Source organism: Carassius gibelio, chromosome A14, assembly GCF_023724105.1.
Source record: "Carassius gibelio isolate Cgi1373 ecotype wild population from Czech Republic chromosome A14, carGib1.2-hapl.c, whole genome shotgun sequence".
Lineage (NCBI taxonomy): Eukaryota > Metazoa > Chordata > Actinopteri > Cypriniformes > Cyprinidae > Carassius > Carassius gibelio.
The window spans coordinates 1,758,092-1,785,633 of record NC_068384.1 but is presented as its reverse complement, the minus strand read 5'-3'; the positions used below and the strand labels follow the sequence as shown (position 1 = coordinate 1,785,633).

Sequence of the window (27,542 nt, the reverse complement as noted above, 5' to 3'; positions counted from 1 at the left end):
AAAAACAAAATTGCTGTTGCTGTGTTTCAACTGATTTCAAAAGTGAAATCAGGTTGCTTTTGAAAGGTTTCAACACGGGTTACTGGAAGTTTGAAAAATTCCAGAGAAGTAGATAATATGAAAGAACAGAATGAGTCAGAATCACAAATGGTCTAAATCATTGAAACACAGAGGAGAGAAAGTGGCTGTGCGGTCTGACATGTGGTAGCAATTATATTTTTCCTTTAAAGTGAAAATGTGAAGCGGATCAACTGATATCCCTACATTACACAGTTGAAAGCAACACATTGCGATCGAACATATGGGAGGGAGGAATGTTAAGAGGTCAGTTAAAAGTGTTAATAGTCTACATGAATGGAATGTGCCCCTGCTTCACGTCTGAGATAACACTGTGAGTGTAAACGCATGTTGGATAAAATGAAAAGCTATTTTTGAGCTCTCTGTCACATTCTGGCAGTTATATAGTTATAGTTGAGGTCACGCCCATCCTCCCTAGCCTCCCTCCCTCCTAACTTTTAAAGTCTGTTGCCTCAGGGAGACAGCAGAAAGCACGAGTCTGAATAACTTTCACCCATTACAGCTGCTTACGGATCTTCAGGGGATCTTCGGCTCTCTGCTTAATTTGTGGAATACTTTTCACAGAGGTCTGGACTGACTAAAATCTTTTACTGCTGAAAAAATAAATAAAAATGGCTCTCAGACAAGACTCAGATAAAGAACCACGAATCGAGCTCTTCATAAAGGTAAGTTGTTTAACTTTTAAGTTTTAGTTGGTCAGATACTCTTATTCCCAAATTCAAATTAAATTAAAGATTAATATTGATCTCTGTCTATTATATATATATATATATATATATATATATATATATATATATATATATATATATATATATATACATATATATATATATATATATATATATAAAATTTAAAAACCAACCATTTATATCATCCACTAATCTGAATATTGAAGTGGAGACGTGTCAAGGCGTCAGCAGAGCATGTCAACTGTTATTAGCTCCATTTACAATCCTTTTTTGTTATTAGCTCCATTAGCAATCCTTATTTTTGGAATAGTCATGTTAAACTCACAGAATTATACAAACTTTTTATTTAATTGTTGTAGTTTATAAAATAGTTTATGTACAGCTCGCCTCTTACTGTCCATCTATTATATCATAAGAGTGTAAGAGTAATTTGTTTCTGGCAGAAAGGAGGAATAAAGTCCTACACTCTTATGGACTAAAAATACACAGCTTGTGACTTCTTTAAAAAGTTGGCAAAAGTGGTTTTATTGTGGGTTTACTCTCTATCGGTGCTTTCCGTTAGGGAAGGTCTTCATTTGGGCACCATGAATCAGAGGTTGATATGAGCGTCACGGTCAACACATATACTACTGAAAACTGGCTAGTATGCTTGATATATAACTGTTCACACTTACTTTGCTCTTTATCAGAACAGACACACAGACAGGACTGAAGTCATCTTATCAACACACAAACACACACACACACACGCACACAGAAAGACTGACAGCTCTTGGCTCCCTGTCATCACACCCATAAATATGCTTGTATTTCCTATTCTGTAGATCGCATTAACATGTTTTGCCAGTTTGGCTACAGTTCATAACCTGAATGAGTAGGATATGGATGAGTGGTGACCTTTAGATCCCAAAGACCAACAAAGCTTTGTAGATGCTCACCAGGTTATTTATAATTATAATGTTCTCGTTTGAACAAAAATGTGCATCATGGGCGATAGAAGCATTGTTCAGATCTGTTATCTCCCTCTTCTAGACAATTCCTGCTTTTCCTCTATTTGGATTAAGCTCTTGAATTGTCCAACCACACCCACACAAAACATGTGCTATTTATGTCCTATTCTTTTTATAAGGAGCGCCACATTTAGTTAGAAATAAAAGCTATCCATTAATAATAACACTAATGAGGGTCTCAGAGACCCCAACGGTGTTAAAATATCGATTGACTATGTTTATGTACCTTTAAGAAAATTGCTTATTCAAAAGAGCAGCAGTCTGAAACATCTAGTAAACACCAACGCAGTTTTCTTATGCTACATTCTATGAAAAAGTCAGGGCCCAAAAATATGCCCAATGTACTGTGTTAATATAAAGGAATTTTCTGTTTGAATTTTTACAGGTGTTTTATGAGTATTTTAAACGATGGATTGCACTGTGTTGTGTTTTAGGGTTAAAGGAAATGTCTGTAAACTAAATGTCCTGATAATGGATAATGTCCTGGCAGAAGACCAGTGATGGCAGTACCTTTTCTGTTTTTCTACAGATTTTTTTCTCTCAGTGCAACATAACTTTCTCATAGTTAAATACCTGGATTTCTGTCATGGAAATGCTTGCAAGGCATTCTAATGTGTTTACACAGTACACATAAACGTGGATGAAACCTGCAACTAAAGAAATGGAAAGTTGTGGACAAAGCAAAACACTTATATAAAGTACTGTTTAAAGTTTTGGGGTTAGTAAAAAAAAAGTATATATATATATATATATATATATATATATATATATATATATATATACAACATTTTATTCAGAGAGGATGTATTAAATTGATTAAAAGTGACAGTAAAGACAGTTATAATGTTAAATGCTGTTATTGTCATCAAAGAATCCTGAAAAACACAACTGTTTTCAGCATTGATAATAACAATAAAAGTTTCTTGTGCACCAAAATCAACATATTAAAATGATTTCTAAGGGATCATGTTACAGTGAGGACTAGAATTATAGTGATAATAGCAACTGTAATGATATTTTACAATATTACTGTTTTTACTTCTTCATTAAATAAATGCAGCCTTGGCAATTTGCTTCTTTCCAAAACAGTAAAAAAGTACCAACTCCAAACTTATGCTAGTATACTAAGAGCATCCTAGAGAGTAATAGCTTATATAAACACAAATGCCATTTTACGTCTAAAGCAGCATTCTAGTAATGCAAACATAGTAATACTTTTATGTACTGCTATCTTCCTCTCTTGGGATTTGAATGAAGGGATAATTCACAAAAAAAAGGAAAAAAGAAAATTCTGTCATCATGCTCAGCCTCACGTCCTTCCAGAATCTGAAGAAAACTGAAACAACACTGAACCCCATTGACTTTAAGTTTATTGACACTGATGCATTATTCTTGTCCACAAACATATTTTTTTAAGTTCCGCAGAAGAAAGAAAGGCAAATGTGCCATTAATTATTTTATACACACAGGGTCTCTGGGACCTCAAACATAAAAAAACAGTAAGGGTTAAGGAAAGTGTGTGCTTCAGTATGTGATGACCTTTATGTGACCTAGTGTCCAGTCTGATGGTATGTGATACTGACCATGGATTTCTCTTTTTTTTTTTCGTCTCAAGGCGGGTCATGACGGAGAGAACGTGGGGAACTGTCCCTTCTGCCAGAGACTCTTCATGGTTCTTTGGCTGAAAGGAGTGAAGTTCACAGTAACCACTGTTGACATGAGGAAGTGAGTGTCAAATTAAGCTTTAATATCTCGGAAACATGACGATAAGGCTGTCTAATGGAATGGTATTCAGTAGACAAATGGCAAAATCTGAGGAACTGTGGGCCAGCACCGGACTGAGTTTAATAACACTGGGAGCGGTCAAAGCACTCACATGATCAAGGCAGTGTGAACTTTCCCATCGCACTGTTCAGATCTAACTCTTTCAGCTTTCAACCATTTACCAGCCGGACACTCCTACAGTATATCCGTGTGTGTTGAGTGATTAAACTGAGCTTAATATTGTTTTAAAAAAGCATTAATCACTATAGCTCTCATTCAGAGGCTCCCAGTGTACAATAAATGACTTGATATTGACCATGTCCGCACCCTGTGGTTTACACTCCCTCTGCTTTACTCCACCCTGTGTTGTTTAGGAAGCCAGAAGAGCTAAAAGACTTAGCTCCAGGTACCAACCCTCCTTTCCTCTTGTACAATGGCACACTGAAAACCGACTTTATTAAGATCGAAGAGTTCCTGGAGACCACCCTCGCTCCTCCCAGGTATTGTGCATGTCCGTTACCTCATGTGATGCCCTATCAAACATATTGGCTTTCACTCTGACAAAACTGTTTCATAAACATATTATTCTAGTGTTATTCTTTCATAAATCACACGGCTGCACTTAATTAAGTCAAATCTGATGCATTGATATAGTATTAATAAATCATCCACATCAAAGACTTCCCGCCCACTTCAGAATAGTTCATGCAGAATAGTTTTGCATTATTGAGACACTGTTTTCCAAATGAATGTTGTTCAGTGCTTTGACGCAATGTATTTTGTTTAAAGCGCTATATAAATAAAGGTGATTGATTGATTGATGCTGACTTATAATTTTATTCTAATTTTAAACAATACTATAATTTTAGCACTGGCTGAAATCATATACTGTTTTTTTTATTTTTATTTTTTTATTTTTTGAAAGAAATAATGTTTATACAACAAATATGCATTATTTTACTTTTATTTTACTATTACTTTTTAATAATCAAATAAACACAATATTTTTTTAAATAAAACCCTATGGCATATTTAACATGCATTATGCATATAGACATATAGACTTTTTAAATGTCAGCATAATAATGTGAATGTTGTTGGATGTCCAAGTTTTTCGGTGCGTGAAGACTTGCTGTAAATGTTTCTCTCTGTCTTATCCTTCCAGCTATCCTCATCTCAGTCCCCGCTACAAAGAGTCTTTTGATGTTGGCGCTGACATTTTTGCCAAGTTCTCCGCTTACATCAAGAACAGCCCAAACAATGCTTGTAAGTTTCATTCAGTTTTACAAAACCTTTTCAAAATTACATGCTTTCCCTCGCTTATTTACACAGTCATAACAGCTCAGTGTCTAAAACTAATTTACGCCACAGATTCATGATGCTGTTCACTAGTTCAGAATGTGTGTGTTGTCTTAAGGTGCAGTCACATTTGACGAAATTTCTATTCACTTTTACACCAAGCAGCTTTCTGTTGGTCAACGTGGAGGGTGCCATTGTGAAATATTCTTCTAGTACCTTATTTGAGTAGCACAGAGGTAGCACGATTGTGTGATATTGCTTTTATACAACAATACATTAAAAAGTTAATATCAAGTTACATTTTAGACACAATATTGCAAAGTTCCAAACGTAGCCACAGCAGAAACATACAGTAGCATCCCCAACATTACTGAAGTGCTTCGTTCCTACATGACTCAGTGTTTTGAACAAACCAGTTCAGTGAACGATTCAATGAGTCGTTCAAAATAACAGTAGTGTGGCCTGTCAAGATGAATCTGCTTTTTGGAATGAATCAATTCAATTACTCATAAAGACTGTATTTTGTCCCCATTTACTGATGTGCTCTGCAGAAAGATAATTGAAAATCCACACCATCAATGCTCAGATTAACGTACACTGCCCAGTACAGACATTGGGTGATCTATAATAACCAGTTTTATGAAGATTTTCCCTGTTTGTATCAGCAAAGATGATATTTAGAGAGTATTTAGATACTTAAATAGATTCAGTTACTAGGCCTACATAATGGAACAAAACAAAATTAGTATCTAAGTATTCTTGCACATGTAGACACTGTGGCATCACAACTAGACTAAAATGTACTAAAGCACTCCTAAATATTTCTTTTTCTCTACTGTTTGATTCCTCAGTCCACGAAAAAGCCTTATTGAGAGAGTTTAAGCGCCTGGATGACTATCTGAACACTCCGCTTCAGGATGAGCTGGATCAAAACATCAGCGTATCCAAAAGAATGTTCCTTGATGGCAACCGCTTGACACTGGCAGATTGCAACCTGTTGCCAAAGCTGCACGTCATCAAGGTGAGATGCCTCTGTGGTTTACACACACACACACATACACAGGCTTGTATGATTCATTAAAGCTATTTCATTTTAAATACATATTTATAAATGTGTTCATTCTGTTTTCTGTTTTGTAGGTTGCTGCCAAAAAGTACTGTAGTTTTGAGATACCTGCTCAGTTCACTGGAGTGTGGCGTTACTTGCAGAACGCATATGAGAGACAAGAGTTCAGCCAGACCTGTCCAGCCGACATAGAAATCGAGAAATCCTATCTGAGTGTGACCAAGAGGAACTGAGCTTCAGATTAATGAAGCAATGTTGTGATAAAACGTTTAAATAGTGTAAATAAATAAAAAAACAAACAAGTTTTATAGCCATCTACATAGTTGTAGTTCACAGGTATAGAAATCTATTACAGCGAGGACAAAACTAAAACACACACACAGTTTGCTTTCATTGTGCCTGTGATCTCAAAGCCCATTAGATTTACTACTTCTAGTGACTGCTACAGTCAAAGAGGCTTTATTCTAGTAGTTTTAGAGGTTATAGGATCCTTTGCAAATGATTTTGAGCACAACAGTCAACAGAGTAGTGCTTTTAAATGCATATCATATGTATTTTTTGTGCATATTTGTGTATATATGTATTTTACATTAATTGGGGAGTATTCGGTTACATGTAATGTAAACCTAAAAAATCTATGTGTTTTAATCATCTGTAATGAGCTAAAAACTCTGTGGAGACAAAAGTTAAGTCGATTCATGCGCAGTACTGGAGTCAGCGAGTCATGCAGCGGTAATGGTTGTTTTGTATCAAGGGTTATTGTGAAGGGTGTATGAGTCACACAAACACCATTGTTAGACTTTGTGATTGTTTAAGAAAGAGATTAAACTGCTTTCTTTCAGAGTTTACTTAAAAATAAAATCAATATCATATACATCACAAGTTTGTCTTTCTTTTTGAAGCATCTGCCATGAAGTTTATCCAGTCTGAATCAAGAGCTTTGATGAAAGATGGATTAAACACACACACACACACAAACACACACACACACTGGGTCAGTTTTCCTTTATGATAAAAAATACATTCATATTCATTTACATATATCATTTATATATATGTGTATAAATACACAATGTCAAACAACAACCGGATGGATATTTTATGGGGAAAAACATACATACATACATACATACAAAAAGCATAGATTTTATATGTTTGTACATAAGGTATGTTAAACTGGTCCTCTGTCCATTTCAGTGGATTAATTCCTAGTTTGTAACACAATATTTCCAAAAACAGGCTGGAAAGGAAGGACAAAAAATTGATTTAGTAATGCAATAAAGATAGTCATGATGCTGTCTTTGACATATTTAGTCTCTTTGACATACTTTGTCTCTGAGTAAATCTGCACCTAATATTAGTAAGTAGTTGTTGTTGCTTGTTGTCATGAAAACATTGATATATTTTTATTTGCACAACATATATGAGGACCTCTGTGTCTCTTTAACTGCTCACCTCTCTTATTGTTTTTGGGCAAGTTTTGCTCAGATCGTAGATAGCCTTGAGAACGCAGGTTATCAGCTGCTGCCAGTTTCAAGATGACTGCTTTGAAATCATCCTCCTAAAGACACACAACATATTCATTGTCACTTTAGTTACCTTTTAATTATGAGAAAGAAAGATAGTAAGAAATGGTAAATTCATTAGAAAGAGTAGGATCATACTGTACCATGTTATTAATTTTTTCTTGTTGCAAAGTTTCTTTTGCACCTAGAAAGAAAGTTTAAGCCGAACAAAATAAATGAATGAATAAAACATGATTAGACTGCAGGAATTTTTGGAAAGATGTGTCCATTGTAATAATATTAGAAATGTTCTGTAATAATAAGCACCCAAGAGTCACAGTCTCACCTCTCTGGAGCAGGACAGGGAGCACAGTTTTGATGTCTCTTTGCTCTGTTAAGTCATTATTCTGTCTGTCCTCAACCTCTGCCACCAGTTTCTGAATCAGTTCTGAGACAGAAAAAAAGGTAAAAGCAATTCAATTATGAACTACAAAACTACACTGAAAAAAACGTTGGCGGTGAAACAAGTCAATTTCACAAATAATCACAAAGAAACAGCATGTGATACATTGACTTAAACATGGAATTTTAAAGAAACACCGCAATCGTGTCTTCTTGTAAAACATATTCCAATATTATTTGTTTTGTATACAACTTTGAAAATGTTTTACAGTTTTATTCGAATTTTCACCCCCAAAAAAACCTTGTTTCTAAGTTGAATGATCATGTTTATAAGCTTTAGTGAAGATGGATTGAGTTATCATGTTAAGTTATCACTGATCAAGCTCATGGGTCTTCATCAAATCTTTCCAATCCTGTATTCACCACTTCCTCTTTAACATTTACAATGAAAGCAGAAGGGAAATTGAGCACTCAGCATAAGCCCAGCGTCTTTTAGACATGGGTTTTACCATTTAGCCTCATGTTCAGCCTTAACCAACTTCTCAAGAGCACACTGATAATCTTACCTTCCTGTTGAGGCAGTGGCGTGTCTGAATATAGAGGCATTGCGTCAGTTCTCAGCGCAGAGCAAACCACGGCCAGAATGTAGAGCAGTGCCAGTGACAACATGTTGAGAGGTCGGCGGGTGTCTCCAGTCTTCAGTACTCTCGCCCCAGCCAGGACCTTCAGTTTTTATATCTTCAGAGGCCATCTATCCTGAAGGGATCGATATTGCTCATGTCACCCCATCCCAGTGTTTATGGTTTTGACGTGATGGCTCCCTCGTCATAGACACAATTAGGGTGTGCTGTCAATTCAGACAGAGACTATCTCTGCTTGCACAGAGACCCCTAACAAATGTTTACTCTTCACTTCCCATCTGTGACTGCTCTGCCTCAGATTCTTTATGTCTTGATATACCTTATGTTGCATGATGTATTTGGGCTGATGTTTCATTGATTAGTATCAAATGTTAAATTAATCAGTGCATTTTTATTATAAAATAAGCAGAACGAGCTAATTGCATTACAAGCATTTGATTCAGTTTATTTTTGGGCAATTCTGTTTTCAGTGGTATTCAGAGTTAGAAACTGTCACCCACACATGCAAAGCAATCCATGAATACTCAAGAAGCACTATTACGCACCAGATGACGTTTGTCCTGGGAAAGTGCTATTGGTTTCTCTTTTGCTGTATTTATCAAAGTGAAAGGTATATGATATGACACAAAGGTTTGGTGCCAAATGAACAAACAGCGCAGAGCGGTGATGGATTATGTCTGTGTTTCTGGAATTGCAGGTGGAAGTACTGGACTAACATCACTCATCTTCCACCAGCTTTAATGAAAAAAACAAAAACAAATTAGGAAGCCCCAAAACAAGGAGAACATAATAAAGAACATAATTTATTTTGGTTTTACTTTGGAGAAAAGCAAGATTTTGATGACTATGTTGCCTCAAACTAAACTTAAACTTAAACCTAAAAACGTAAATTCTTATAAACTACATTTTATATACACATAATATACACTGTTGTTCAAAAATGTAGGGTTTTATGATTTTTTATGTTTTTTTCTTCTTATGCTCACCAAGGCAGTATTTACATGATAAAAAATACAGTAGAAACAACAGTCAGTAGAATCACAATTTAAGATAACTGTTTTCTATTTTAATATATTTTAAAATGTCATTTATTCCTGTAATGGCAAAGCTGAATTTCCACGCGACCCTTCAGAAATCATTCTGATTTGATCCTTAAGAAACATTTCTTATTATTATCTATTTGAAAACAGAACAAATTCAAAATTAAAAAGAACAGTATTTGTTTAAAATAGAATCATTTTTTATGATAATTGTCTTTAATGACTAAGATGATGTTTGAATATAAAAATAAAATAAAACCTAAACTATACCTTACTGACAGCACACATGACCAGTAGTGTACTTTATTAAATATTGCTCTTGTTTAATTACTCTGGGCCTATCGAATTTTAAAAACCAGATACAGCTTTCTTCAAATTTTATCAAATATACTGCTGTATACTCTTCTGTCTTAACAGGTCCACACACATGGCTAGATCACACATGGAAGATAGAAACATTTATAATAAATGTTAATCCACTGTAAAAAGCTGTAAATGTAAAAAACTATGTAACTTTCCAAAAACTGTTTCCAAATTGAAGCTTATAAATAAACTCTTAAGAAGAACTCTTTATTTATAACTTTATTCGCGACACTTCCATAAGTTCAAGGGGAAGACTACAAATGCCACATTAGAGTGATGATCTGGGGTATTGCACAGACCTTGTTTTATTGCACTCAACAATCTTTAAGAAGACAGACAGAACTGTAACAAACGGTAATGAGCTGCTTCATTGTTACTTCTAAAACGAAAACAAACAGGAAGTTGTTCAACTGAAACATTCAGTTTACTCAATCCGGCTGTAACTTGTCATTTACTATTCATTTTTTCACATCAATTTAATTAACACTCTTTATTGCGAGTGGTAAGATGAAAATCTTCTAGACAAATTAAATAATTTACATTTTGCTCATTAGTAGAGAGTTGCAAACCACAAAAAAAAAAAAAAAAAAAAAAAATCAGTGTGGGTCTTACTTAAATACGTCTTTAAAAAAAATAAATATACAACAGAACAAAAAAATTAAGCATTTATAAACAGAATAAGATGTCAAATGTCTAAAATAACTTTACAGATAACTTTACAACAATTAAAACACTGCTGTACAAGAATTAACCAAATAATTTCTGCTCAAACAGTGGAAGCCTTTGATTATGAACATAATCTGTCTATCTATATCTATATCTATCTATCTATCTATCTATCTATCTATCTATCTATCTATCTATATATATATATATATATATATATATATATATATATATATATATATACACATTATAATTCATCATCTGACCTGTAGACAGTATGCAATATACGATGGTTGAAAAAAATAAAAAATAATAATAATAACTATATTGTGATACCAAACTCTTCATTTGGTGCATTTAAAATGACAAAGCCTGTGTATAAAGCAGTTCTTTGTGAATAATGGCTAAACATTGTTAAAGATTTAATTGATTGTTATTTTCTCATGTTCATATTCATAGTAGTGCAGTAGAGCACAAAAGTAATTTCATTACAACATATCAAAATCTGCAACAGACACCTCTATATAAAGTTACACTTTATATAAAACTATTTATGTTTGGAACGTAAACACTTACCAAAGACAGGGGATGTTTTTGGCTAATCAGTAATACTACAAGAAATGCCTTCCAAAATACCAGAATATTTTCTTTTTCAAGGAACAAACAAACTGCTCTTAATTATACTGAAACAGGAAAATCCTTAGCACTAACTTTTACAGACCTAAAGTCAAAAATAAAAAAGGCAAAGTAATGCAATAAATTGAATTTAACAACAGTTAATAGAATTCTTTTAAGTATTAACACTTTTGCAGTGACATATTTTTCTTCATATCACGCTTGCTTGTGACTATAAGATTTCAGAATAGAAATATGCAAAAGCCGAGCCTAGAGAAAGTCTCCTGTTTGCTGTAAACATTTAATACCAGTTGTATAAATTCATCACACCTTGTAATTAAAACTCTTTAAGAAGCTCTGAGTGCTAAGAAATGTTTCAGAGGTACAGTATGAAGGACAGTCTCCTTCAGTTTGGCAGCACTGTGTAGTGAGTGGGTGACTGGCTTAAAGCCGTGTGTAGAACCGACCGAAGCAGAGTCACGCTTCACAGTGTAACGTTCACTACTCTGGCCTCAAACCATGGCTGGAATAACCGCTACTAATAAGGCAGTGACTGGGGGTAAAATATGATTATCTAGGTCTAGATCTACCCTACAGCTAAGCAAAACATGGAAAGTGGGATCTAGAGTTTCTCAAAGCAGATGGAGCAGAGCAGGAAGATGGCATACAGAAACAGAAGCCCGAGGCCGAGCCTCCGGTCCAGCCTCCAGTGGTTCAGGTGCACGCTCAGTACCTAGAGAAATACACGGGCAAAGACAAGCCACGTACATGCCATGAGACATAATATGTAAAAGCATAAACATAAGATCAAGAGGGTTCTCAAATTATATGTGATGACCTTACAGTGAGAAAAACAGAAGCAAGGAGAAGAATCACCGAGTACACCAGCCCCTTACTGTTAATGAAGACCTGGCGGAAGAGCGAGAGAGAATGCTGTTAGAATCAAAAGAAGTTTTTGGTGCCGCTCAAATTTAGCACACAGAACCAGGATCATTATTCCTAATGAAAACAAACACTAATGAAGACTAATACTGAAATAACACACAAATAAAGTGGATCTTATGAATTGTAAAAGTTATGAAAAGAAATAGCAATTTAATAATTAATTAAACTTGTTAATAATAAAGCTGAAAAAAAAAACTTACACTAAATGAAAATTATAAAATTTGACTGAAATACATATAATTTGCTATAAATATATATTTATATCATATGCTACTAAATACATTATTTATTTGCTAATTTCTTATTGCTTTATTTAATTTAATATCTTTTTTCTCTCGAATGATACACAATCAGAGAAAGAAAACATCAGTGACCATTGTGACCCATCCCTAGTTAAAATCAATCAAAACTCACAGTTGACCCATAATCAACCACTAGAGTCCGCAGTGCCCATGGGAAACCGAGACCCAGTAGAATATCGAAGATGTTGCTGCCAATCGAGTTAGACACCGCCATGTCTCCCATACCTGCAGCACCAGACACATTCATTCATCTGACCAATCAAATCAACTTTACAAACATACTCATCTGATCTTTTAAAACTGAATATGTGGACAGGAAGATGGAAGAGTGGGGCGATCTTAGCACCTTGACGGGCAACTATGAGACTAGCCATGCAGTCTGGGACACTGGTGCCTGCTGCTAGAAATGTAATACCCATGACAACATCTGGAATGTCCAGTGTGAAACTGATAATGGTGACCTGCAATAAAGACAGTGTGTTTTATTAGCCCATCCTATCATACACTGAGCCATTCCCACAAGATGTTTTGTCAGTGACAATGAGCGTTGAAGGGTTGATCTCACCATCCACACCATGAGGTAGGAGAACACGGCAATCCAGAGTGTAGAGGCCACAAAGGTTACCATGAACCAGCGCTCCCAGCGGGGCAAAACACAGTTGGGGACAGTGTAGTACAGAAGGCAGCCTAAGGGCCATGACAGCGCCCACTTCACTTGCTCCCAGCGCCCCTCTGTGGATAAAAGTACTTCAAATCATTACCTCATTTCATTCTATGCCCCTTAACACCACCTACAGGACAAAAACAGTATCACATTTATGTAAAAATACAAAAGATACAAAAAGCTGTCACTGTGGTGGTACATTTCAAAGTACATTTAGGGTAATAATATGCACCTTTGTGTACCTTTTGAAAGCATTTTGCCACAGGGAAAGCTTTTATACCTTTTTTTTCTGAGTATACATAAAAATATCACCAACAGGACAAAGACAGTCTCTACAGACAAAGATACTTGATTTCTGTTTTCATGATCTCTTTTTATTTGCCTTTTGTTATTGAAATGCTTCAAAGGTTTCCCTTTTGAGCTCTTCAAATAGCAATTTTCACCCTTATTGTCATCTTCAGTGAGATGTTTGAATGTTCAGCAGTGATAGAGTTCATTTGATTGCAAGCCGCATCAGCCCCGAGAGGTTTGAGCCCTCTCATCACTTTCCTATAATCATAGCACTAGCATAGCACTAGTGCTTTAATCTAAAATGCATGCCCCCATTACCTAGAAATGGCTCTCAGACTAATGCATTATGGTCCTTAAGGGGCCGAAAATGAGGGCCATTCTTCTAATCAGGATGTGAGGAAAAAACGGAGATGGATGAACCATAATAAACTCAATGCGTTGTCCTGTTATTCTGAATAATGCTTTAATATCATGTTTTGGAATCATTTATAAACATATCCACTAGGGGTGGAAGACTTTATGCCCCTTATGATGCAATTCATTTTTGATTTGCGGAGTTATCAAATTCTAAATTGATTTTGGACGAATGGCATCAAGATTCCACGTGTATATGCACACACACACACATTGTTTCTGCACTAATAATTTTTTCACTGTATAAATGCATATAATATACTATAATAATTTGCTAAAAAAATATTCATGATAAAGAAATGTTAATTATTTGGATGTTAATTAAATGGATGTTAATTTAATTTATGATTCTTTTGTGGATTGATCCAGAATTGTTTGAGAAAAAGTTGTTTAATATTCACTCACCTGGCACAGTAAAAGGTCTGAAGTGTTGTTCTTCATCTGCCTCTTCTTCCTCCTCATCTTTAGGTTGTGTGTCCTCTATGTCTGCTACTTGTTTTAACTCTCCTCCTTGGCCCCTCGGTCTGGGTTCCTCCAGGGGTTGTGTTTCACTCTCAAGGGCCCCTCCGTTCTCCAGACCCCAAGGAACCCCCTCCATGCCTGGACCATCTTGGCCAGGAGTGTCCCCTGCTCCGCTGCCACTGCTGTCTCCAGGGCTCCTGTTTCTAATCAGTCTCTGCCTCTGTTGATTACATGTGTGAGATGTGAGAGATGTACAGTCGGACACTGCAGGGCTGGAGAAGAGGAGACCCAATGTGAACCCCTTCAAATGAATGAGATTCAATTAGATGATAGATGGGAAGGACAGAGATTCAGAGTCAAGCTTGTTGAACACATCCCAAGACCAAGGTAAAGCACAGTCCATTAGTGTGTCGTAGAGAGGACATGCAAGAGCTGCAAGAGTCAAGCCAACAAGTAAGTCATGTGAACGACTGTAGATGGAATAAAGCATTTGTTCAAACAAACAACAGAATGGTTACATTAGGTTAAAGGGGTCTCAACAAAAATGGAAATTAGGAGTGGTGTCTGAGGATGCCTGAACCTAGGAAGAAATACTACTGCTGACATTTGAAGTGTAAACGTTTGGATATACAGGAAATAGCAGATGATCTAAGAATTGGATCAGTCACAAATCCTACCTGTTACAGAAGTTACAGCTGAAGGGTCCTATTAAGGGACCCATAGGACAGAGAAACCATAAATGAAATCTCTTTAATAATTCTCCAAGATAGTAATAATAATAAATGAGTTCAAACGAACAGTCCCGCTTCTCAAGTTTCTCCTGAGAACAAAAATGTTATTTCATATTTCTTACTGAATGTGACAGATTCTCATTCACGGCCATTTCTACCTCTCCTAAATTAAGAAGCACTGGTTGTATATATATATATATATATATATATATATATATATATATATATATATATATATATATATATATATATATATATATATATATATATATATATATATATATATATATATATATATATATATATATATATATATATATATATGTATCATAATTGAAACAAGGAATAACAGTTATTTGAGATAAAAAAATGCTCAAACTTTTTGAATTATGCATGAAACAAGGAAAACTCATTTTTAATGAAAAAAAAAATCTAAATATGCTTTTTTATAAGAATACCTATACTCCGCAAGAATTCATAAAAGGTTGGATTAAAGTTGACAGTAATAATAATAATAATAATAAAATAAATGTAAGAGAAACAACACCAGAAATTAGTAATAATAATAAAAAATTATTTCTGAAGGATCACATGACACTGAAGACTAGAGAAAATATGTTGCATAAATCCAGCTTTGAAATTTAGCAGGAATAAATTATTTTAAAATATATGAAAATACAAGACAGTTTACAGTTTTAAGACAGTTTAAATTGTAATTTTATTTCACAATATTACTGTTTTAACTGTATTTGTGATTAAATAAATGGCGAGCATAAGAGACCACTTTCAAAAACATTTTTTAAAATCTTATCAACATTAGTATATTCTCTTGCTCTAGTCTTAATATCTTATACATTTTTATTTCTCAAATCAATTTTATTTTGTTTTAAGGACACTGGAATATTTTACTGGAAAACAAGACAAAAAAAAAAGATTAAGAAAACAAAATGGAGACAAAGTTGATACACTAATAAAGAAAAGACTGTAACTCTAATAGCTTACTTTAATCCATCAAATAATCTTGATAATTCATATTCTTGGTTGAAAACGGAGGTGCTGTTGTCCCATCCAGACATGCACAAAGTGAGCAAGCATCTAGCCAGTACCTCGGTGATGAGCATGCGTCCGGCCATGCTGAGGCGAGTGCGGGGGGAGAAGTGGGGCGTGATCATGACACGGAGGCTTGCCTCTGAGAAAGAGAACTGGTGAGGGTGTAGACTCATCATCTCATCCACCATCACCACCGGGGAGTCCTGGCCACCCGCATCCTGACCTGAGAGAGAGAGAGAGAGAGAGAGAGAGAGAGAGACGTGATACTTTATAATGCACACACACACTCAGTATGATCTGCACAGCTCCACCCTCCACACACACACACACACACACACACCTTTCTTCAAGAGGATCATGGAGGTGTCACAGTGTGAGCTCGCCTCTCCTACCGACACATCTCTGCGCAGACTGCTCACCAAACACGGCTGACCTGGAATACCAAACCTCTGCTCCACCCAGCCCCAAATCTGACTGTTAAACCTTGAAAGGAACACACAGAAACTCATATTATATCATGTGAAAATTACATTAAAAATAAATACATTTACGCTATACTATTTGCAGTATATAGTACAATAAATCTAATTTCATTAACATTACTTACATTTTAACTCTTCTTGTATATAATATATAAACATGTGAAATACTCACTTCATGATAAGGATGTAAACTCCATACATTGATATAAGCATTATAGTCTCCCACCTGCAACAGTTATATTATATGATAAAGCCCAGTACACTTAAATGTCAATGAGTAATATTACACCTCCTTTATGATGATTTCAGTACACTTACCAAATTACTTTTTCATCATATATGATCTGAAATACACACACACACACACAAGCACAAAAATAAATTAGGGTTGACTATAAATTCAACCTACAGATACAGTCATACTCACGCTTACCAGAATCAAGGCCAACACAGAAAGTATGTAGTAGATAGAGTCACGGAAGAGCGGCCACCAGGTCAGAGTGATGGTCTGTGAAGCAGGAACGCTGGAATGTAACAAGAATCTGTAACATTTCATATTTAATGTAATAAATATGCATATACTACCTGTCCAGCAAATATTCCACAAACTCCGATGATGACCAGGATGTTGAAGACCGCTGATCCCACAATAGTTCCCAACCCCAGGTCTCCCTTGGTGATGAACACACCTGATAAGAAGAGACACTTTCTTAATGACAACTTATTTACACCAGCAGCTTATTGAAACATTGCTAGAGGTCTGACCAATCAAAGAAGTGAAAAGCTCAGGGGCGGAGCTTCCTGCTGCCATGAAAGTGGCACCTGCAACATCCTCACTGAGGTGCAGATTCTGAAAATACAAACTCCAGCTCAGAATATGCTCTGATGTTTCCCGGGAACACTGAGATTCCCGTCTGTAGGAACAAATTGCACTCACCTCACAAATTTTTTCCAGAGAGGGGACAAAGTAGACGTCGCAGACAATAGCAAGGGCATAAAACATGTAAACCGTCTGTGGTCACAAGAGCACACAATAGATAGTTCAGCAGAAATCCATTACTTAACTTTTACAAACACTAATTTGATAGCACAAGACCAATAACAGTGCTATCAAAGACCCTACTGAATGAGTTCTTTCAGCTGTAGTTGTATCATTATTTTGAATTTTGCTATGCACTCAGTAAACAAATGTGTTTGTGTAATCAAATTACAAACTATAATTCTACAAGTGAAACCAGAATGCAAACACAAAAACTTCTACTAAAACAAATAAAAAACGGAATGTCCACTACCGTTCAAACGTTTAAGGGAGCGGTTATGTTTTTAATGCTTTTAAAATCTCTAATGGTCACCAAAGCTGAATTCACTGGATCAAAAATACAGTTAAAATGGTAACATTGTTATATATGCATACTGTGAATACTACACTTTAAAATAACCATTTCTTATTTTAATATATTTTAAAATGTAATTATTCCAGATGACAAAGCTGATTTTTCAGCATCACTACTCCAGACTTCAGAGTCACATCCTTCAGAAATCATTCTAATATGCTGATTTGGTGCTGAAGAAACACTTCATATTAATATTAATGTTGAAAACAGCTGCTTTGTGCAAATCATAATACGTATGTTCAGCAGTATTTATTTCAAATGGAGATCTTCTTTACAGTAACATCTGACCAGTTCAATGCATCCTTGCTGAATAAAAATATAGATGTCTTTAAAATATTTTTAAAAACTAAACTTTTGAACAGTCCTGTAATTATCATTATACAGTCAATCACTGCATCACAGTTCTCTGTATTTCTCACCGTACTTTGGTATACCTACACAAAACACATGCAGTAGAATTGCCCCATGCCTCCTCTGTCCCTTAGTGAAGATGTCCTCAGGAAATTCATGAATAGCTGGGTGGAAAAGTGAACATTTTAGAGAATAGAGACAGGGGCAAAAATACCTCCAGGAATTCTACACAGAGAAACTATGCAATCATGCTTACATTAAAGGTCACATAATATCAAGGTTTCGCATCTGACAGCGCAGTGGCTATTAAACCTTATTTTGATTTACGTAACATTTCTAATGGCCCTAAAGAAATTGTGGCTGACATGGTAAAGTGTAACCACACATTCAGATGTATATTGTAGTAGAGGAAAAACAAACAAACAAACAAACAAAAAGAAGGCAAAGTAAACTGTATTTAATCTATGAATACACTGATCTATGTAGTGTTGTACTTTCTTACTTCACTGATGTAGTCCATGTCAAGGCAATGCTCTCCATTTATCTTAAGGTTGTTAAGAAGCTTTTATCCGTGGTAACTAAGTGGTAACTAAGAGGCCAGGAAGAGTAGGCCTAGTTAAATTAGAGGACTTGTAATACTTTAGCCCACAACTTCTTGAGATGCAATCAGCGTGAAGACGATTCTTGCTCTGACTGCTTTAAAGTGGGTAGCTGTCTAATAAACAGCCAGGAAAAAGGGCACGCTTTAAATGCACAGATTAAAAGCAATTAGCTTTTCTGTTTTTCAACTTCTCACATTTTGAAAATGTATAGAATTTGCATACAATGAGCTTATTTAAAAATTCTATTCCACTAGAAAATGTCAAAAGCAATGGGAAATTTGTCTTGATTCATCTGAGCAATACTATTAAATCTGTTATCTTGATGCATAGCTGGAATTAATAGCTGCTCAGTTACATTTAAGATTCAATTTACCAAGGACTTTCTAATTGAATTTCATAAATCAGAAGGATTTATAAATAATTAAAGGGGTTTAATGATTTCAAGAGCTTTTAGAGCATTGCATTTTATTACATTTGTCCTCTAAAATCAATCTGCTCAGCCTGCGCTACCGCTGATATCTTAGTTAGCTGTTTTTAAACATTAATTTTCCAAAAAGCATTGCTATCAACTTTCAATAAACAGCAATAATAGATAAGAATAGAAAGTATCAAATAAAAAAAATGTATAACTTCAAACAATAACTTGTGATGTATGAACAGTGCAAGCAAATAACCATTGGCTCTATTTTCTCTGCATTACAAAAAACAACCTTAAATGTGTTTTACATGATTGAAGTGAATCGTATGCAGTCTGCAAAATATAATTAATGTCACTGAACATATTGGGCCCTATTTTAATGATCTAAATGCAAAGTGTAAAGCGCACGGCACAGGTGCACTCAGGGCGTGTCCAAATCCACTTTTGCTATTTTAACAACGGAAAAAACGGTCCATGCACATGGCCGCATTTTTGGAAAGGGTTGTCCCTATTTTCTTAATGAGTAAATGGCGTAATGTTCAATAAACCAATAGGCTGAATTGGAAATAGGTAGCCTAATTCTAATACATGCAATGATTATCCCTCATTACATTTTTATATTTACAGTGTGTTTAGAGAAGACTGTGAAAATTCATCTGCATTGTTGATCCTTTTAGTCTTTTATTTAAAAAAGTTACAAAAATGTCATTATGAAATAAATGTTTTCCTCTAATACACATTGGTCACAATTCAATAATGTTTGAAACCTCCATTTGCCAGTTTAACAGGTCAAAATTTTGAGGTTAGAGAACACCTGACAAGATATCAGAGACCATTCCTTCATCCGGAATCACTCCAGACCCTTTGGATTCCCAGCTCCATGTTGGTGCTTCTCCTCTTCAGTTGTCTCCTCTCATTTTCCGTTAGGGTTCAGGTCAGAGGACTGGAATGGCTATAACAGAAGCTTGGTTTTGAGCTCAGTGACCCATTTCTGTGTTCTCCAGCTGTGACCCTTGGAGAGTCTTTAGCTACTCAAACTCTCCTTCTTACCGCACATTAAGACGATATAGACACATGTCCTCTTCCAGGCAGTTTTGTAACATTTTCTGTTATTGCCCTGATGGGCACTGCTCTAGCTCTTTTCTTATAGCCACTTCACTAATATGTGAAGCTCAGTTATCTTTTGCTGCACATCAGAAATATATTGTTTGGTTTTTCTCATTGTGATGGATGATTTAAGGGAATTTGGGCTTTGTTTTCCCTCCTCTTTATATTTCTCTTAAACAGAAAGCCAGTGCTGGATGATTTCATGTTTATAATCATGATGGAGTGCTCAAAATTGTGAATATGAATGGGAATATACTTCAGAGATATTATACTCATAAGAATTTCTAGGGGTGCCAATAATTGTGGCCAATGTGTATTAAAGAAAAACATTAATTTCATAATTATGTGCCTGAACACACCTCTTTTTTAGCCCAGCACGCCCATGGGCGCACAAATGGGTGCAAATGCATTTGCTAATTAAACAACGTTGTGCTGGATGGAAAAATGCGAATGGCGCCGGACTGAAAATAGCAAAAACACTTGCGCCGCGACTTGTGTCTCATTGCGCCGGGTGTATGATAGGGCCCATTATCATGAATAAAATTCAGAAAGAGTTGCAACCTACACAAGGCACTGAAAACTGTGCTGGTGAAAAAACACTTTTCTACAGGTTAGAAAGTGAGTGAGATGGATTGGTGGAAGAGGAAAAAAGAAAACAGATGAAAAAGAGAAACACCTCTGGGGATGAGTGATTTGTGGAGTTGATTAAAAGAAAAAAAGGACATATGACGTATCTCTCTAAAGTGGCACACTTTGAATGCTTGAAACAGATTATCCTTTGTTCTGAAATTAGAGATTCCGTTGCTTAGAAACACAAGCCTCAAAGGGGGCTTGACTATGAAGAGGGCACCTGTCTGCATCACTTCACAGAATGAGGAGGCAGGGGGAAAGATAGCGTGATTTGGAGAGAACATCAGAGAGAGAACTGCTCAGGGTTTCACTCACCAGCTCTGGGTGAACTTGATGTCTGGTTCTCCTCTATGATCTGCTGGGTTAGTTTACGCCGGGCCCAGGTCAAGTCCGAATCCTCTTTGGAATGGGCTGTAAAAACACAAAACACATGTTCATCTATATCTTGTTAACTGGTCCAGCTTAGTTACTGATTAATTTAATTAAAGGGGGGGTGAAATGCTCGTTTTCACTCAATATCCTGTTAATCTTGAGTACCTATAGAGTAGTACTGCATCCTTCATAACTCCAAAAAGTCTTTAGTTTTATTATATTCATAAGAGAAAGATAGTCTGTACCGATTTTTCCCGGAAAAACACGACCGGCTGGAGGCGTGACATGTGGGCGGAGCTAAAGAATCACGAGCGCGAGTAAGCTTTTGCGTTGAGAGCATGTGGAGACTGTGACATTACCGTGAGGGAAAAACCATCATCCAAAACAAACCATGGCTTACAGTCAGATTCAGCCGTTTATTTATGATCCAGAATCAGATCCCGAGGCTGAAACTGAACGAGAGCAGCAGCAGCAACGACTCGCTCCGAGCGGGGCTCGAACCGGGGTCTCCGGCATGGGAGGCAGACACACTAACAAGGAGGCAGAGATATTTTAAGCAGTTTTACTCACCGCCTGCGGTTCCAACACACGATCGTGACCCTTTTTCGTTGGGATTGCATCATCCTTAAGAAATAAACGATACGCAAATCCATCGTCAAACTGGGCCTTGTTTGTAAAACAAGCATCTTCGAAATTGCAGGGAACAAACAAAAACACTTGCACAACTCCGTTGATGCTCTGTAAAAATAAACTCCATCCACTGGTCCCTTAATGCTGTTTTTTTTTTTTTTTGGTAATCTGTGCAGGGTTGTCTTGCCCTGGCAACCAAAAACACACTTCTTTTGTGACTTTTCGCGACGCTCTCGCTCTGATCAGTGAATCGCTCTGATCAGTGAAATGTCTGTGCTTAGCCTCGCTATACAGGAGCGCGCGCTCTTCCGGCAGAAATGCCCTAGGACCCATGTAAGGAAATTCTGCTCCATCTAACGTCACACAGAGCCATACTTTCTGAAACTTGTGACAAACCGGAAGGAGTATTTTTTGAACAAAAATACTCCTTCAAATGTACAAATTAATTTTTGAAACTTTGTCCATGTTTAGCATGGGAATCCAACTCTTTAACAGTGTAAAAAACTCAGTATGCATGAAATAGCATTTCACCCCCCCTTTAAAGAAAAAACATTGGCACAAATGTTCAAGTCAATTGATACCTAAAATAGAATTATTACTATTATTAAATGTATTAATATAATTATTAATGTAATTATTATTAATCAGATTAACCAATATTTCATATCTAACCACAACTCTTTAGTTACACCATCATTACAGTGCAGTAGGGATGTAATGATGCACCCCGAACCGGTTGAAAATCTGTACAAAAAAAAAAAAAAAATAAATAAAAAGAAAAAAAAAGTGACGATTCAAGTAGGTTGAGATGCTAAGCGAATCGCAATACAACTGGGGATGGGGGTTTATATGAATCTCTGTCTGAGAAGAATTGACAGTCTTCAGTAAAGTTTAGATGGCTTGCCTCTGTATGATGCATATAAATGTAGCGTTTATAAGTGCAGCACTGCTTTGTTTACAGCAGTAACCAAGGAAATACTATATTGTGGCTATTCCATAAGCGCCACCTGCTGTCAGAATTTTAATTCAGCATGTCTGCTGTGGTTTCATCCAGATGTTTTATGTAGTTGAGTTTCACACAGTTAAAGTCAGATCATTCTGTTTTTGTGTTCAAATTATACAATCTAATTTAAATCAAAAACTGCTCGTTGCACATGAATCGTTGAATCTTTGTTTGGGTCATGATTAAAATGCAGATGGTATCATGAAATCAGTATTGTGAATCGTATTGCATGTATTCGTATTGCAATGTATCATGAGTTGAGAGAATCTTTACGACCCTCAAGTGCAGGGTCCAAAAGTCTGGTAAAATGCTTTTATTTTGATTATTTTCTAATTATTATTCATTATTTTTTATTATCATTATTTTTCATTAAATTACTTAAATAATAATTTTCTGAGTTTTGGACACCCTGTATTAAACTTGAACCCCAACTCATTTAAAAATAGGCAAAAGATTGAGGCAATCAGAATGCTTCCTTCCCTTCTCTCAAGTTCCCATGGAAACCTCATCCAAAAGCAGTGTCTAATGAATGGTATGGAACTGGATGTGTGGTGTGGTTTACCCAAGAAACAAATGACAAAGATAGTTCTCATTTGCATATGCAAACTAATCAGTTCCAAATATAACTGCAAAAGGCAACATGGCTGCGTATTAGAATATGTTGACAGAATGTAGACATATAGGCAATGGCATGGTAGTGATGGATAAAATTCAAGAGCACATGATTGACACATAACTGTAAACTATATATTTGAAAATTACTTTTAGATTTATATATAAATTCAATGATTGGTTGCCTGCTATTTTTTATTTATTTTTCAAGTACAGAGCAGTTTCTACATCTATTTATGGATTCTTCGGTTTTTGACGTATCTGTAGATCCACATCTAAACCTGCATTGTTCTTGACATGGTGATGTTACAGTCTATTATTAAAGTGAAGCTCCAGTTACCAAAAAGGGAAAGAAATCACACTCATTTCATTCAGCTCTAGATTCCGATGGCACTTTTTTAAGGAGCTGCTTAACATTCAAACTCAGCCTCCCAGAGGAACTCATTACTCACACAGACAAAGGTGGAAAAGTTAAAGTCACTGTGAAAAGATCAAATTATAAGCAACACAGAATGGTGACGCAGAAGTAGGTCACATTGTACATTCATTTCGGTCAGCATTCGTTTGTGCTTTTCCTCTTTACCTGCGATCAGTCACTTCTATTCAGGTTTTTAAATCTTTAGTAAAGACATATCTTTTTAAAAAGGCTTATGGGCTGGAGTAACTGCTGTATACAGTTTTACTTTGTGTATTACTTCTGCCACCTATTTTTTTGTAAATTTGTTTTAGGCTTACTGGCTTAATTATACTTCTCTGTGCTGCACTTTGGTCGGCTCAGTTGTTTTTAAATGTGCTCTAAAAATAAATGAAACTCAAACTTTTCGACAAGGTGAAGTGTCACCTGTCACCTTGTCCCATGTCCTTTGCTCGTTGTCCGATGGCCAAATGCATAGCTTGGTTATGTTTGGATTATTTAATTATTATTTTATTAATTGTCTGGAATGGTTATTATAGTGTTGTTATACAATTTTTTTTTTTTTTTTATTAACTCAAAATAGCATCTGATGTGCTTTATGTTTACTATTTTTCTAGCATGTTTACATCTTATCTATCTAGGTTTGTGTGTATCCGCTTTGTGTGCTTGCATAGCTAATTGTGGAAATGGTATTTGATGTTACGTTAGAGTTATTGTGCTGATGTTTTGTTGTTTCTTGTTGTTATTTTAAACATCTTGTCAAAGGACTGCAGTTGAAAATTAGCCAGCTGGCTAACCCTGGCACATTTACAGAAATGTTGATTTATGTGTGTTGTCCTGAAAGAAAGAAAGAAAGAAAGAAAGAAAGAAAGATTGTTGTGGGGAAAAAATACAGTTTTTGCATTGCCATCCTTCTGATCCCAACATTAGGAAAGAGTGGATGAACTGTATTTTTAATGAAGATCCAGACTGTGTCAGTAAGAACTTGGTTCTTTGTTCACTTCATACTGCGGATTCGTCTGCAAACAAAATACAGTTCAATACAGGATTTTTAGAAAGACTAAAAGATGATGCTGTGGCAACTATTGGATCCAATGTCAAAACACACAAGAGTGAGTAACTGTTTTAATATGAGCTCACTATTGCTTTGTCTGTTATTAGAGAGCTTTTGATTTGTACTGAGTATTTATGCATTTTTAAGCTAAATCACAGCAGCATCCAAGGATGTCGGGAGTCAAACATACACAACTGTTAGCTAATCACAGCAGTGGTCATTTTCTGCCAAGTCTACAATCCGCCATGACTCATCCGCCAATCAGTTCATGACCCCTTTAAAAAAAGTTAATCCATTTACTCACCCTGATGTAAATCAGATCTTTCTTTCTTTCTTCTATGATACCCCCCTAAAAATATATATTTTATATTAAACTTTATTGGACCCCAATGACTTTCAATGTGAAAACGCGAGGGGGGGGGGGGGGGGGCGGTATGTCGTTCCATGTTTGAAATTACAAGAGGATGATTAAATAATGACAGAATTTTCACTTTTGGGTAGATTGCCCCTTTATACCATTTAAATAAATAAAAAAAAGGAATTTTTAAACTCCATAGTGCTCAAAGCAAGAACTTCAATTACAAGCAAAGTTTTTATCACTAAAAATGAAATATGATGAAATTGACTTCTTTGATGACTGAAGAACTTCTAAACCCCTGCTAATTTAACCCTTGAACCTTTAGGGATGAGTAATATTGAAGACCCAAGACACAAGTGTAATGTCCAGGTAACAATGCTCTCAAGGTTCTGGAGAGGTCACTGTGAAATATGTCAAGCTGAAGCAGCTGTCACAGTCATGCCCTTTACAGACAGCCAATTATGTGGCTGCCATGGTCTGCCACCCATGCAGTCCCTGCTGCTCCTCCACTACTGCTTTTGGCATTTTAAAATGATGCTTTAGAAACTGTTTATCAGTGGCCAACCTATTCAGCAACTTAAAGTACATTTCTGACACTGTCATTTTGTAACCAATTTAGATTTTTTTTTCCACAAATGAATTGTAACAAAGACTATAGAAGGACTTTGATTGTATGTTGGCACCTCAAACACCCAACAGACAATATATATATATATATATTTTTTTTTTTTTTGCTATATGTAAATATGCAATGAAGTGACAAATATTCACTTATATTATTCTTGTTACCTCAATTTCTGATTTATTTTGCTGTCTGATTAATTGAAATTCGTCATTTTGTTTCTTGAAAGTAGTGGATCTAATAATTTGTTTTGATCATGCACGCTTCTATTGCTGCTCATGTGGTTGATTCACAGACATATTGCATAACTTAAACGCATTAATATGTCATAATGACGAGAAACTCGTCAATTAATCAAGAATGTTCCACATCTCCACGACAATGATAAACACTCAAAAGGATGATATTCAGCCTATATAATGCACCGCAGTAAAACGGGAATTCCCCACAAACATTTAAGAAAATATTTATCAAAATTAGCAGCGGAAAGACTTATGGTAATGAATAAACACACCTGTTACATGAAGAATTTGAGCGAAGCAGGTGACTGCGATGAGCCCGACTGCACATATGAAGAGCCGATAGAAGAGCCGCTGCCGTCTGGATGCCAACACCGCCTTCATCCCTCCACCACACCTCTCAAAACACGTCCATCCAAGCGAGAAGCCCTCTTCTTTCATTCACAACACCTATATTGGCATTCTTTTCAACATACGGTGGACCAGCTTGCTTAAGTTCAGTCATACGTCTGTCGCCTCAACATCCTATCGCTTCAATAAAGATACACAATCATCTTTCACGTAACCACAGTGAACCCTTCAGGAATTTCAGTAATATAAAGCTGCAACGAAAATGTCTTAAATGTCGCAGAGCAGGAAACGAATAGAAATATTCAAATGTTTTCACGTATTGTGTCTCAGCTTATGCATTCTAATCACACCCACCTCCATCTCCATCCGTGTCCGTTTCTCGCGCGCTCTCCTCCCTCCACACAAGGCGCTCGTCTCCGTCACTCAAACTCACAACTGCGCCCTCATCCAGGGTTCACAATAATAACACCACACTTATCCAGCTGGGGGAAATCAACCCAGTTGATTGTTTCAAGGCTAGATATACCGACCTCAAAAATATTTGGAGTACTTAATAGGGTACAGAATGGGGCAAGAAACTCTTAAAATTACTTTGATCGTGTTATTATTATTTTATCCTCGTGGGCAGAAGCAGTACTAGTAACTCTAAAAGTGATTCTGCAATTGTCTCTGTTATACTCAGTTAACTGACAATTAAAAAGTAATAATAATAGTAGAAGTTATAGCTCAGTTTAGGCTAAATTTGGCAACCTTTCACATATTAGGGGCGAAAGTATGTTTTGTGGTTACTGATAAAATATTTGTTGTTTCTGAAAGGATGACAACATTCATGGAAACAGTCAATAATACAATTTGGACATTTAAAGGAACAGTTCACTCAAAAATGAAAAACCACACAACTGCAA

At 35.9% G+C, this 27,542-nt stretch overlaps 2 protein-coding genes across 2 annotated transcripts; one reads left to right on the top strand and one right to left on the bottom strand.

The window, feature by feature from the left end:
• Positions 1-530: 530 nt before the first annotated feature.
• LOC128027194 (chloride intracellular channel protein 2-like) lies at positions 531-6,788 on the top strand. The gene is made up of 6 exons (XM_052614534.1): positions 531-743; positions 3,393-3,502; positions 3,916-4,041; positions 4,707-4,807; positions 5,692-5,861; positions 5,981-6,788. The coding sequence occupies exons 1-6, from the start codon at positions 690-692 to the stop codon at positions 6,137-6,139; spliced, it is 720 nt and encodes a 239-aa protein (XP_052470494.1). The 5' UTR covers positions 531-689; the 3' UTR covers positions 6,140-6,788.
• Positions 6,789-10,137: 3,349 nt separating this feature from the next.
• LOC128027193 (sodium/potassium/calcium exchanger 3-like) lies at positions 10,138-27,116 on the bottom strand. The gene is made up of 18 exons (XM_052614533.1): positions 26,992-27,116; positions 26,562-26,817; positions 21,297-21,392; positions 18,312-18,388; positions 17,417-17,491; positions 17,245-17,329; positions 17,065-17,168; positions 16,913-16,987; positions 16,798-16,823; positions 16,652-16,705; positions 16,338-16,480; positions 16,054-16,220; positions 14,160-14,436; positions 12,951-13,117; positions 12,732-12,846; positions 12,498-12,610; positions 11,982-12,047; positions 10,138-11,871 (listed from the first exon to the last, which is right to left on the bottom strand). The coding sequence occupies exons 2-18, from the start codon at positions 26,725-26,727 to the stop codon at positions 11,761-11,763; spliced, it is 1,917 nt and encodes a 638-aa protein (XP_052470493.1). The 5' UTR covers positions 26,728-26,817; positions 26,992-27,116; the 3' UTR covers positions 10,138-11,760.
• Positions 27,117-27,542: the final 426 nt, after the last annotated feature.